This window comes from Oratosquilla oratoria, chromosome 18, assembly GCF_046742065.1.
Source record: "Oratosquilla oratoria isolate Oo_2021 chromosome 18, ASM4674206v1, whole genome shotgun sequence".
NCBI lineage: Eukaryota > Metazoa > Arthropoda > Malacostraca > Stomatopoda > Squillidae > Oratosquilla > Oratosquilla oratoria.
The window spans coordinates 30,057,585-30,070,659 of NC_134794.1; the positions used below are offsets into that span (position 1 = coordinate 30,057,585).

The 13,075-nt window shown below is 36.6% G+C and overlaps 1 protein-coding gene across 5 annotated transcripts; it reads left to right on the forward strand.

Moving 5' to 3' along the window:
* The first annotated feature begins 3,208 nt into the window (after positions 1-3,208).
* On the forward strand, positions 3,209-12,556 carry LOC143035141 (uncharacterized). Of its 5 annotated transcripts, none has more exons than XM_076201756.1 (6): positions 3,209-3,428; positions 3,895-4,149; positions 4,287-4,475; positions 4,704-4,895; positions 6,439-6,626; positions 11,958-12,556. In XM_076201756.1, the coding sequence occupies exons 1-6, from the start codon at positions 3,362-3,364 to the stop codon at positions 12,396-12,398; spliced, it is 1,332 nt and encodes a 443-aa protein (XP_076057871.1). In that variant the 5' UTR covers positions 3,209-3,361; the 3' UTR covers positions 12,399-12,556. The 5 variants fall into 5 exon arrangements, with proteins under 5 accessions (XP_076057871.1, XP_076057873.1, XP_076057872.1 ...); XM_076201758.1 differs by having other exon boundaries at positions 6,571-6,626; XM_076201757.1 differs by having other exon boundaries at positions 3,895-4,059.
* The last annotated feature ends 519 nt before the right edge of the window (positions 12,557-13,075 follow it).

A 13,075-nucleotide genomic window follows, 5' to 3' on the forward strand; every position in this document is an offset into this window, starting at 1 on the left:
ATATATCTCTCATTCATTTTAACAATTCTTTTCGTAATTGCATCATATACATGATCCTCTTCTTGCTTTACACAGACACTATGTGCCTTTGATGAAAAATGCTCCTTCATTTTGTTTTTTCCTGAGAGATGCTTGCTGAATGGTTTTATTCTTTCCTGAGGCTTCGACACTGCAGCTGCCCCATTCAACTGAAACTCGAATACCTTTTATGTTTAGAGAATCAAATTTGGCACAGTGATCACAACCAAGTTTCTTGCTACGAGCAATCAATCCGTCATATTTTTTTTTTAAATCCTCGTATTGCATCGTACTCCAGCATTCTGGCAGAAATGATGCGGCATCTGTCTAATCTGCCGGTGACACAGTAGTTACAGTACACCTATGAAAAGCAGGCGTTGCATCTGTATTATTCATCAAAGATGGAGGTATAACTGTTGTATTCTCAATAGCTTCTTCCACTGAACTTTCAGTTCTCGGGATTTTAAGGGCTAAAGACCTAAAAATATAAACAAAAAGAAAAATTGCTTTACTAACGTTAGAAATTAGGATTGCTACAGTATTTTTATTGAGCGATGTAAAATACGATTTTCTCAATGGCTATTTCAAGAATAAATTTCATAATCAGAAGGAAGTAGCATGGATTGTATACGGATATATCTAATACTTGCCTGTTATAAGGGATTTCCAAAATATAAAAGCAGTTGATTGAAAAATAGAGAAGAGATTGGGGGTGTGATCAATGCGCTTCGTCTCCTGAAGAAAGGGGAGAGGGAGAGATATAAATCATATAATAAAAAAATGGCCACAGCTGGCCGGAAGGGAAGAATGAAAAGATAGGAAAGGCTCTAGTAAAATTAGTTAACCTTTAACTCTATGTATGTACTTATGCATGTATGTAAGGTTACTCAGCGCCTTCTTGGTATGTAATTTTAATGGTAGTATGTTTCTTTATCATACGCTTAAACATACAAAACTATTTCATTGATTACCAAACCTGCTGAACAGCACCATAAATTATATTAAAATTGAATTAAATAACACACATGTACAAAGAAAGCAAGCATGATACACATGGTAACAAACCTGGTCACCACTTGTGTAAATAAACTATGCACTAAATCACTAACTTATCGGATGAGATGCAGAGTACCACTGACTAGTGACCATGACTGATAGCGACTAGTCAATTCGCCAGTTAGCCGGTTCGCCGAACTCGTAAAATTCCGTGAGACGGTTCCAACGAACCGGTGCGAACCGGCTGAATCCCACTACTGGTCATATCTACTATGAAATCTAGATCTTAAACACATTCTTTGTCTTTCAGTTCCTGTACATCCCTTCCTTTCTCATGCATAAACTTCTGTATTTCAATTTTTAATTTATAAAAGCGCTTCAGCGAGACTTCTGGGCTTAACCACCGAACGTCAATGATATGGCAGTCCTTCCGTGAGTGGGAATTTCTTTCAATAAGCTGTTGAACTGTCTGTGGTTCAAACCTCGCGCACGTATGAAGTTCGCTACCTTAATAACAACATCCATGACTAAATCCATATAGAATAAATAAATTTGAAAACTAATATTTCTTTAAAACCAGTCATTACAATAGTACTATACAAAACGTTCCTTAATTCCGGCCCTGATGATAACTGACCATTTAAGGATAATCACGAATTGTCGTGTTCCTTAGATCTTAAATATTTTTCATCTCAGCTGCTACTTTTGACTTGGTCTTTGAAACCAATGTCCACGATTGAGCTATGATTATTTGGCGACTGGTACCGTAGATTTTCACGTTTGGGATCGGCATCTTCAAGCTTTTACATATCCAGTTGCCAAAGAAATGATGCAATAAGTAAATGAGCAGAAAATATATTTAAATTAAATTAAGTAAACATAGAGGATGTAGTACTATATGAGTGCATTAGTTATATGAATCACAAGTTAGTAATCTAATTCTCTGTACATGAGAATCATTTGTTGATGACCGTGTGGAATGCCAATACAATTATACAACACTCCTTGAAATTGATACTGAATTATGGAGTTTATGTTGTCGATATGACTAAATGTATATCGGCTATCACAACAAGAAAAATCAAGAATAATTGCACTTAACATATGTCCCAGTGGCTTCTAGGTGTACTATTGCAGGCTAGCAGTGGCGAATCGGGGGTTGAAGCCCCCCCCTAAGTTTGTTCTTTCATTACCTCATTACAGAGGTCGAGAAACCTGTCACTTATACACTGGTACATGGCAGAAAGCAGTATTACAGTGGCAGAAATATAGTCAACACATCAGTGAGTGTAAATCTTTAAAATGTAAGATTAAGCATTACTTTTGCCTAATATTCTGAGAAAACTAAGCTTAGAACATATACTTCAACTTATATTCAAAATCATCATATTCATGCTACAGAGTACATCTCTTTAAAGTCGTCATCTATATTTACAAAATTCAGGTATGACCCCCCTAAAAGCGTCATCTACGTTTACAAAATTCAGGTTACCCATCCCCCCACAAATTTTGATCCTGGATCTGCCACTGCGGGCTAATTATGGAAATGGGTTAGGAATACATATGTACTTTTGTCTTTTTATATATGAAATAACCTTTACATTTATTTAATAATTTGTTACAATTTTCAAACATAAATCCTTAGCGTATACCTATTACCTAATTACCAAAATTCCTGACCACCCTCGTACGAACACCCGAAATTGAACTACGATATATTAAGGGAATACAAATACATCCTTCATTATTGTTTAATCGATTGTATATAGATTATGAATGTTAGAATATTTGAGGTTATTCCGTCCATTATTGACGCAGCTGAAGTGGATTTTCACTGAAGCTCCTTGAGTGACGATGCAGCCTGATTATCTCACTACGGTGGCTTAGTCCTGCTTAGTAAGGTTATAGTGAGAACTGCATGTGTGACTTTTTTGTATGTTGGAATGGATATAGGTGTGAATGAAGTCTGAAATCAATATAATCAGCTTGACCATACTGATTGTTATTTTTTCAAGTATTCTTTTATTTTAAGAGAATTATTGTAAGAGGAAATGAATTACATTCAAATGACAAATGGTATATTTGCATATATCTGATATATCACAGGTCAGGTTTGGGTGTCTGCAATCCTATGTAATTAAATTGCGCAGCTTTGAATTTGCCGGGTGCAACTAGCGCGTAGATGGCGCTGCGCAGTATATTGTTGCGCAGCATCACAGCTTGCGCATTTAGTAAGTGAGCACTTAAACAACTCTTGTCAGTTTTTTTCTTGCAATGCAAAACCAAAATTCTGTGTAATGTAACACAAAGCATTGTTTTCTTAGTTACAAGAGTGAGTAGTTACACCATGGACGAGTTACGAGGAGTTATGGACGCATATATGTCTTGCGTCAAGAGTTCTGTTATGACGAAAGGTAAGTGATTGCGTAGTTGATGTTTATACTCTTTAATGTTGTTTGGAAAAACTGTTATTTGCTAGTGTTATTTGTAATGTTAACGAAGTGCTCCTGTTGTTTTAATATCGGTTGCTGTAATGACGTGTCACCGTCACTAATGATAACAAAATTGAAAACTAGGTACTGGTATCAACTCGTAGCAGTCACATAACACAAATTATAGAATAATATTCAATATAGGTATTTGATCAGGATGACACAAGATTGTGTCGACATATCCAATAACCAGATCTTGTTGTATTGAAAATGTATTCACCGATTTTCATACAAATGCTTGAAATATTAGTTCTCATTTACTCAGTTTTGTTTCTTGGTATTTTGTCCTATTTTAATAATTAACATAAATTCAGTTTGATGAACTTGACTTGGACTTGGTGTTATGGATTATCTGTCTCATTATATTTGATAATGTAATGTTTTTCAGGGAAATATGATAGGGTTGTGTTCCACCTAGAACATCCCACAGTTGCTACAGATCCACATCTAACTTTATGGGTCAAAAAACGACGTTTTCAGTTATGTTGTTCTCCAGAGAATGGCCAGTCACAGATTCTTGTGGTTCCAGCAAAGCAAGAAGAGGGCCAAAATGGTCAGGCCCCACACTATTTGCGCGTTGTACATAGAGAAAGTATATTTGACATAGTTGCATATATTCATTGCCAAAAGTTAGGTCATGCAGGTAAGATTTTGTTCAGCAATTATACTTGCAAGTACAAATAATGGAAATGAATACCAGTATGATAACATTATTAACAAAAAAATATTATAAGAAAGACCAATGTACTTTGCAATGATATTGAATTCTGATGTTAACAGGCTACAAGAAAGTTTTAGAACATGTTCAAAGAGATTACGCAGGAATTCCACGGAGTTATGTCCAAAAGTTATGTAGAGATTGCCCTGTCTGCCATCATCGAAACAGCAGGAGCTTTAGAAATGTTGTAGCTGATGATATCATGCAGAAACTGCAGACAGATGTTAAAGAAATTGTTAATATACCAGAAGGTAAATTAATATTATCCTCTTGTAAGTAGGGATAGTTGAATGAAACATACAGTTGATTTTATTTTTTATGTAGGTAAAGAAATTGCAGAAACTATACTCTTGATTTGTGTACTAATGATTTTCCATGGTGTAGATGAATGAATATCATATGTAGCCCTCCCTTTTTGTTTTTTAATGAATTATGATTTTCTAGAATATCTTTTGAAAACCATCTTTTATATCTCTTAGAGAAACCAGCTGACTTCCAAGTTACATGGAGTTTTGATATGGAGCTTGAGTTGATTGAAGCCTTGAGAGAGAAACCTTACTTGCTAAATGGTTTTCAGCAGCCTCAGCTGAAGAATACATCAGACTTAGAAGAGATTGCAACCAGAGTACAAAGAAGAATGAATGGAAAGCTAGTGGAAAGCATAACCAAGGGTGAGTTTACCCTAAATATTTCATTCATCTGAAGGTAATAGATTCATTGTAGGGTCATGTGTCATGTGCACAGCTGAAGTAAGCCCTTTAGCAATAGCTGAAACAAAATCTTTGATGTGCTACTGTGTTGAAGGGGTTTAGAATTGAGAATACTAACACTGTCATGTAAATGTATTGATGAGGAATCATAATGATAATGCTTGGGTAGGTGATGAGCTGATATAGTAGGAAGATATGGGGTAGCAGGAAGAAACTAAAGCAGAGAGATGTTAGGGACGAGTATTGAAAGTGAAATGATGATAGCCAACATAGTGTTTAACCACTTCAGTACGACTCAAATTCTTGCGTGCAGCAATGGCTACCATATGTAATTTCCATCACACTACTCGCATTATAAAATATAGTCACTTCTCTATTACTTGTTCTCTTTTACTCTGAGTAATAACACAGAAAATATGATTGAACCAGTTCACAGAATCCGGGGATAATTCACGTACAACATAAAAAAAAATGTATATATAATCAAGACACTGATGCCGGCATCCTCATGTACCCACTCATACCTTGTGACGCCAGCATAGGTGTCATTGTACCGAAGTGGTTAAGAAGAAAGATAAGCATAAGTATATATGGGTCAGGTTATTGGTGGGAAGGTATTTTAGAGGATATTCATGGATTATATAGTAGTTCCCAAAAAAGGATTGGAACAGTTGGAATGAAGGAGGTAGGGAGATACTGAAGGTAAGCAAATTGAATGAGAAAAAAAAAAAAACTTTGTAAAGGTAAGAGTATGGGATGTATTGAAAGGAGACACAGGAATAGAGAAGGAATGGGTATGCTTCAAGGAGGAAACACAAGTGCACAAAGGTGTGTGGAATGAAGAGGAGAGGCAGAGTTGAGGATGAGGTGAAGGTAGTGGTGGCAGAAAATGAACAAGCATATGAAAGATGGAAGAAATAGGGAAGCATATGAGAAGTACATAATAAAGTGGAAAATAAACACTAGATGAGGGAGGCCAAAAGGACATATGTAAAGTGGGGTAGATGTTTGATGTGGAGAAAGAGAAAGAATGTCATGCTAGGAAGGGAGAGCAAAAGATAGGATGGAATGAAATGTTGTAAATGGATAAGGGAATGCAGCTCCATAAATTTCTCAAGTAGCTGAATGGGGGTGGTGTTGCCATATAATGAAGTGGTAGGGTGAACCAGCTCCAACAAGCCCTGCTCTGGAAGTGCATTGCTTTTGACCCAAGCAGTGTGGCAGGGGACAAGGATGACTATGATGCATAAGACAGGAGGGAGAAATTGTTTTTTTTTTGGACTTGTGTGGGATGGGTTGAAGGTGGATGTATGCTTAAACTCATATAAGGGGGAAAAAGGCCTTTAGGTGTATGCATTATTATTATTTGTTTTGTTTTCTTCATAAACTTTATTGTCTTGGTGAAATATTCCTTCAAATACCAGTAATAAAACTGAGGGATTGGGTAGTGTCTATGAATATGGTCAGAATTTGATTGATTTTTTTTTTCATTCATGTCCTACAGAAGCTGTTATAGAAAAAATATGCTGCCTGAAGGTGGAGTTCCAGAGAGAATTGTGGAGGATGAAAGAGATTTTGAACCAGAACAGTAATAGTGTTTATACTCCAAAATGGCCATTGTTTATCTATTTCCAAGGTTTTGCAGGTCTGGAGCAACTTGTAAACAGTCATTGCAGTACTTCAAACTTTGAGGTGAGTATTAATGTCTGTCATTCAGATATTATGAAAATAGATATAAGTAAACTATGTGTATCTATCTAATTGTATTTACTTAATTTACTGTACAAGAAAGGAGTTATGCTCAGGAGATCCTCTATCTTCATTCTCAATTTAGCATATCTAGCTTTAAAATTAGATATGGATTCAACTAGGGCAGTCTTAGCATTAAGCTAATCCAGGAGTTCATTCATCTATGGAAAGTAGTCTTTCTTGACAATCTTATGATTTCTATATGTATTTATTTTTTAACTGTTCCCATGACTGAGATGGTCCTTCATCCAGGAGGAACTAAGACACTGGGGTGTTTGATTGGGGTGGAATGGCTAAAGGGTGGCCTTGGCCACTCCCCTTATAAGGGGGAAAGGGAATTTTGGTGTATATCGACTTCACAACTCTCTTGTCCCAGACCAAGAAGTCTATCCCATTTGTCTATTCATTTGTCCTGAACACTGCTTTCAAGTTAGCTGTTACGCTTCTCTCTTCCAGTGATGGTAGGTCCATTGCTTTCAGTCAATTTTTGTGTTCTATCTGCACCAATTTGGGCTTTGCTTTTTATATTTAGATCCGCGTGAATCCGAGCACGTTGCCACAATCCCCGACGTATTGTTTACATGGCCATCTTTGGTGGCCGGTTGGAATACGTATGCATTAGTTTTAATGCTTGTAGCGTTCAGCGCTTGCACAAGGTATTCAAATTATCTTGTTCAGCAAGTGTATGCCCAGTTTTTTAAAACTCTACTAATTTTTACTGATTTAAATGCAAATTTTGATATTAGCATTGGCAAAATAGTTTTCCGATTAAAAATCTAAAGACAAGAAACTATAAAATATAATATTGAAAATATCAATAATGTCTATTAGCCTCTATTCTCCAGGATATGAGCAACTTTGAAATCGTTGGTAATAACTCAGATGCCTACTCGACATATCGAGATTCTCCGATACTCTTGTTTGTAGTAGTCGTAATACGTAGTTGTAAAGGGTGTTGTTGACAACTAATACATCGTCCTGGTATGAATTTTAAGATGTTGGACAGGCTATGCTATGGCTATGATAGCAAATATATGAAATAACTATTAATGATATGGTCAGTATTACATGTCGTGGACCATGTCCATGACCATGAGTCTAGACTAGTAGAGGTCTAGAGACAAGACTTAATTTTCTTCATGGTTTCATGATAATAGACATGAGCTGCTGAAATAAGGCTCTTCGTTCAGATTATCATGATTATAGATAACATGATTAAACAAAATAACTCCTTTGAAAGTAAAAATGCTTTATTCTTTTTTCTATTTCAGTAAGTTGGTGTAAAAAATAATGCACCAATATCAACATAAATTTAAGTTAGGTCTTAGGATAGTTGCAGTACTGACTGGTTAGTGTACTGAGTGGCAATCTAAGGGTAAGGGCTAAGACACCTATATATGCACTTTTTGATGTGATAGTAGAGTTCTTTTAGCTCCATATACATTACATTGTACATACATTACATTGATGGAACATGTTACATGATAGGTGTTAGTAAAAATAGCATAAAAGGAAGGTCCTACATTGTTTATGACATGCTCAGGTGATTTTTTGACCCATAAAACCTTCATATGCAAAGTTACATGTCAGTTAGGCCAGGGGTTTGGATTTTACAGATGATTATCTCTAAATTGACAATAGTTGCCAGGGCAAAACGAAAGGTGTTAGTAAGAATAGTATAAAAGGAAGGTCTTACATTGTTTTTGACATGCTCAGGTGATTTGTTAACTCATAAAACCTCTATATGCCAAGTTGCATGTCAATTGGGCCAGGGGTTTGGATTTTATGGATGATTGATTATCTCTAAATTGACAGTAATTGCCATGGCAACATGACAAGTGTTAGTAAGAATAGTACAAAAGGAAGGTCCTGCATTGTTTTTGACATGCTTATGTGATTTGTTGACCCAAAAAACCTTATTATGCCAATTTGCATGTCAATTGGGCCAGGGGTTTGGATTTCATGGATGATTATCTCTAAATTGACAATAATTCCCATGGCAACATGAGAAGGGTTAGTAAGAATAGTATAAAAGGAAGGTCCTGCATTGTTTTTGACATGCTCATGTGATTTGTTGACCCATAAAACCTTCATGTGCCAAGTTGCATGTCAATTGGGCCAGGGGTTTGGATTTCATGGATGATTATCTCCAAATTGACAATAGTTGCCATGGAAACATGATAGGTGTTAATAAGAATAGTATGAAAGGAAGGTCCTGCATTGTTTTTGACATGCTCAGATGATTTGTTGACCCAAAAAACCTTCACATGCCAAGTTGCATGTCAATTGGGCCAGGGGTTTGGATTTCATGGATGATTATCTCTAAATTGACAATAGTTGCCATGGCAACATGATAGGTGTTAATAAGAATAATATAAAAGGAAGGTCCTGCATTGTTTTTGACATGCTCAAATGATTTGTTGACCCAAAAAACCTTCACATGCCAAGTTGCATGTCAATTGGGCCAAGGGTTTGGATTGTACTGATGATCATCTCTAAATTGACAACTTAATAGTTGCCATGAAAAGGCAAATTTGATGTGATGGAGATGTTCCACATTGTTTTTGACATGCTTAGGTAATTTGTTGACCCATAAAGCCCAAGTATTTCAAATTTCAATATAAGTGGACCAGTGGCTTAGAGTTTATGTGTGTATTTCTTTACCAAAATCTTTACAAATTACCACCCATAATTCTAACCTTTTGTTATGGTAAAGTCTAGCCAAAAATTTGGGATAAAAGAATATGAAAAAAAATTGTATCCTTTATTTTTCAAGCTATTTAAAAGATTTAAAAAGCATTTTGTTTCTAATTAAATTGTCTTTCATATGCAACAAGAATTTAAGGGATAATTTTTTATTTTATTTTTATTTTATACCCATACTATTATATTCTCTCAATGTCATTGAACTGGTTTTTATATTCTCTCAATGTTATTATCCTTCACCTTATGCATAGACTATATTACTGGTGTGTATTCCACTCTGGAGCAGATCAGGCATTCAGTTTTCTTCTCCTCCTCCTCCTCATCTTGTTCATTTAATGGAAAGATACTTTCATGTTTTTCAATAGTTTGTATGTTTTATCCACAATTTTACTTCTATGTTTGTCATGTGATAAATTATCTGTGTCCAGCATCTTTCTCTTCTTTTGCTGTAGTAACGGATTCATTTTCTATTGAGTGATTTATTGATGATATTTTTTAATTTTTTATTTTCATGTATTGAATTAACTATATATTTGTTCATTTATATTTATTTTTTGGGGGGTCCGTAGGCATTAGTGTTCATATTGCATGATTGGCTCTATACACATTCAGTGCCAAAGGTACTGGTATTGTGCCTTTTTCTCCTGCAACACTCAAAAAAATCAATAACGGAAATATTTTGTGGTATCAGCCTCTTGTACTTTGTGAGGGGGGGAGGGTCTTCTTTTCAGACAGCTCTCTAGGCATCGAGGAATAGTTTCAGAAAGTCCTTGGAGCATGTGAGGTTCCAAGTTGTCACAGATGTCCTGAATCTCCTTTACAAGTTTTGGTACAGTTGCAGTGATATGTCCTGATAATTGTTGCTTAATGAGTCCCCAAATATTTTCAGTGGGGCAGCCCAGACTATTACCAGGCCAGTCCTTCATGTAGTCCACTCCCACAAACTCGAACCAATACTTGATTAATTTGCTGTCTGTGCAGGGGCATTGTTTTGCACGAACACATCACCCTTACATGCATGAAAGCAATCCTCCAGATGGTCACACAACAGTTCCAAGTAGTGTTCTTTGTTCGATGTAATGTTTTTAGGCAATATCACTAATTTACCCTGGCCATGGTACCTGAAGGCACTCCATACCATGATGCTATCAGGGTACTTGACTGCCCCCATGTGTACTTGGGGTGGGATAGGTCCTTACATGGTCATAAGCTCATCTTGCCTGGTTCCCAGTAATGTTAAACATAGTCTTGTCACTCCTCAATACTTTCTTCCACTTTTCTCTGTCCCACTTCAGGTATTTCTTAGAAAATTGCATATGTTTTTGCTTTTGTCTCTCCGGTAGAATGGGCTTACATCGTGGTGCCCAATGATCATAGCCAAGGTAGTCACTGAGGCAGCATTGGATAGTTCTAACAGACACCTTTTGCAGGAGTTGCAGGTTCTTTTCTTTCAGTTCCTTGGCTGTGATTCTTGGTTCAGCTTCCTCCTATTGCTGAAGTACCTTAAGATTCCTCCTAGAAGTCTTCTTAGCCAGCCCAGTGCTCCTGACTTGGAGTGGCAGGTCATCACCTCCTGCAGCTTTACATTTCTTTATCCATCTCTGAACACTGCAGTGCTATGCCAATCTGGATCAAGATATATTTATTGCACTTTCCTGCCACACAGAGTGATGATATTGCTGTAATTTGGTCTTATGTAAATTCTGGACCTTGTGGTATTATCCCACAATGCACAAAAAGCACTGCCAATAGCATCAGGAAAAACATGTGGTGTGTCACCAAAAAATAAAAACAAAATAAATCAATTAAAAAAATTGATAAATACTCCATTTACCATGAAACACTGTGAGCAATAGATCTTCTTCCTTTATATGGGACATAAGCCTCACCCACTCTACCGTGTTCTCTCATGCCAATATTGTTGTTGTCTTTAGGTGGTTACAGGGGGTTCTTCATAATTCATCATAGGTATTGCTGCACGTTTTTGGTGCCAATGCTATAGTCAAGATATAGAAACATTTTGTTGTCTTCTTTAGGATTAAATTTCCTCAAGATCTTTGCATCATCACATGTTAGTGTTAGGATAGCTTGTTATACCTTCCATCATGTCATTTTATATATTTCAGTTTTTTGAAAGGACTCGCATTCCCTCTCTTCCGTCCTATTACATACGTATACCAAAGGCTTTTTTCCCCCTTATGAAGGAGGTAGCCCAATAACAAAGGCATAAAAAGCCACTCCCACCCATTCCATCCCCATCATGCTCCACTCCCTTCCACCCTCTTCCCTCCCTCTTGTCTTGGCACCTCCTGGATGATGGGTCATCCCTGTATCTCGCCCATTACCCTGGGTCAGAAGCCATTCTACTACATAGCATAAACTCCACCAACTGAAAATCTTGCATTACTCTAAGAACAACACAATATCTTTCTCCAGTGACCTGTGGGACAATGTGGTGGTTATTGTCTATTACCTGGGTGCCTTAGGGCAATGGATTGATTTAATGATTATGTGTGAAATAGTTGTATACTACAGTAGTGACAATAAAACATATCTATTTTCTTGTAGACAGTCCAGGTGAAGATGGAACCCATAGAGGAGCATGGTGAAGAGCGTTGGGAATCTGAGCCTCGGGAAACAACACTACCACCCCCAGAGCCAGAGCAAGTTATGATGGCAGAATCTCAGGTGTCATCACCTGAACCAGCAGTGTCTACAACAGAATATTCCCACACATTCACACCCTCTCCAGAACCCAATGGACACACCTTGACAAAAAATAAAAATTTGTCTCGTAAACGTTCACGGAACTCAGGTTGTGGTGAAAATGAGATACATAGCTCCCTAGAAATGATAAATAATCTCCAAGCCCAGTATGGAGACAGAGCTGGCCTATTTGCAGCTTACATTGCTAGTGTAATTAGAATGTACCCACTAAACAAACAAACAGAGTTTATATCAAAGCTTAATGATGCAGTATCAATTTTCCAACAAGAAAATCCATTATAAATTTTTATTGTATAACTGACAGATCTAGTCACCATGTTCCTCAAGATTTTATTACATTTCTTATTCTAGTCTATTCTTCCAACATATCACTGTGTTAGTGTTACTGTGATAGAGAGTGTTTGGGTTTTATAGTGTAAATATATTTTTGATAAACAGCACTGCCCTTTTATTCCTTTTGATAATTTCAGCTTTATCTTGCTCTGAAGTGATAAAGATAACACTTGAAATCACTTGCTGGCAAATCAGAGAAAAGTACACAAAGCTTTTCATACCTATTGACACACCAGAGGAAAATTAGCAAATAACACTATGTAATACGATTTTTGTCTTTGACAAGCAAATATTATTTTCCAACTCTTTTTCATTGCAAAACAATAGACAATATCCATTCTTGTCATACTTTACTTTTGAAGATAAATATGGGCAAAAGTAAGGTGATGAGATGTACAAGGGGAGAAAGTGGCAGCAGACTGGAGGAAGTGGATAGTTTTAGATACTTGGGTGCAAATGTGGCAGGAAAGGGAAGAGTGGAGGTGGAGGTAGAATGTAGATTGAGAGAAGTGAGTAAATGCCTTGGTGGATTAAAAAGTGTAATGTGGAATAGACATTTGGGAATGAAGGCTAAGAGGAGATTGTATGAAGGAGTGATTGTGCCAACAGCACTGTTTGGGGCAGAA

Coding starts and splice junctions, on each gene's coding strand:
- LOC143035141 (XM_076201756.1), top strand. CDS start 3,362: ATGGACGAGTTACGAGGAGTTATGGACGCATATATGTCTTGCGTCAAG. Junction 3,429..3,894: donor GAGTTCTGTTATGACGAAAG/GTAAGTGATTGC, acceptor AATGTTTTTCAG/GGAAATATGATAGGGTTGTG. Junction 4,476..4,703: donor AATTGTTAATATACCAGAAG/GTAAATTAATAT, acceptor TATATCTCTTAG/AGAAACCAGCTGACTTCCAA.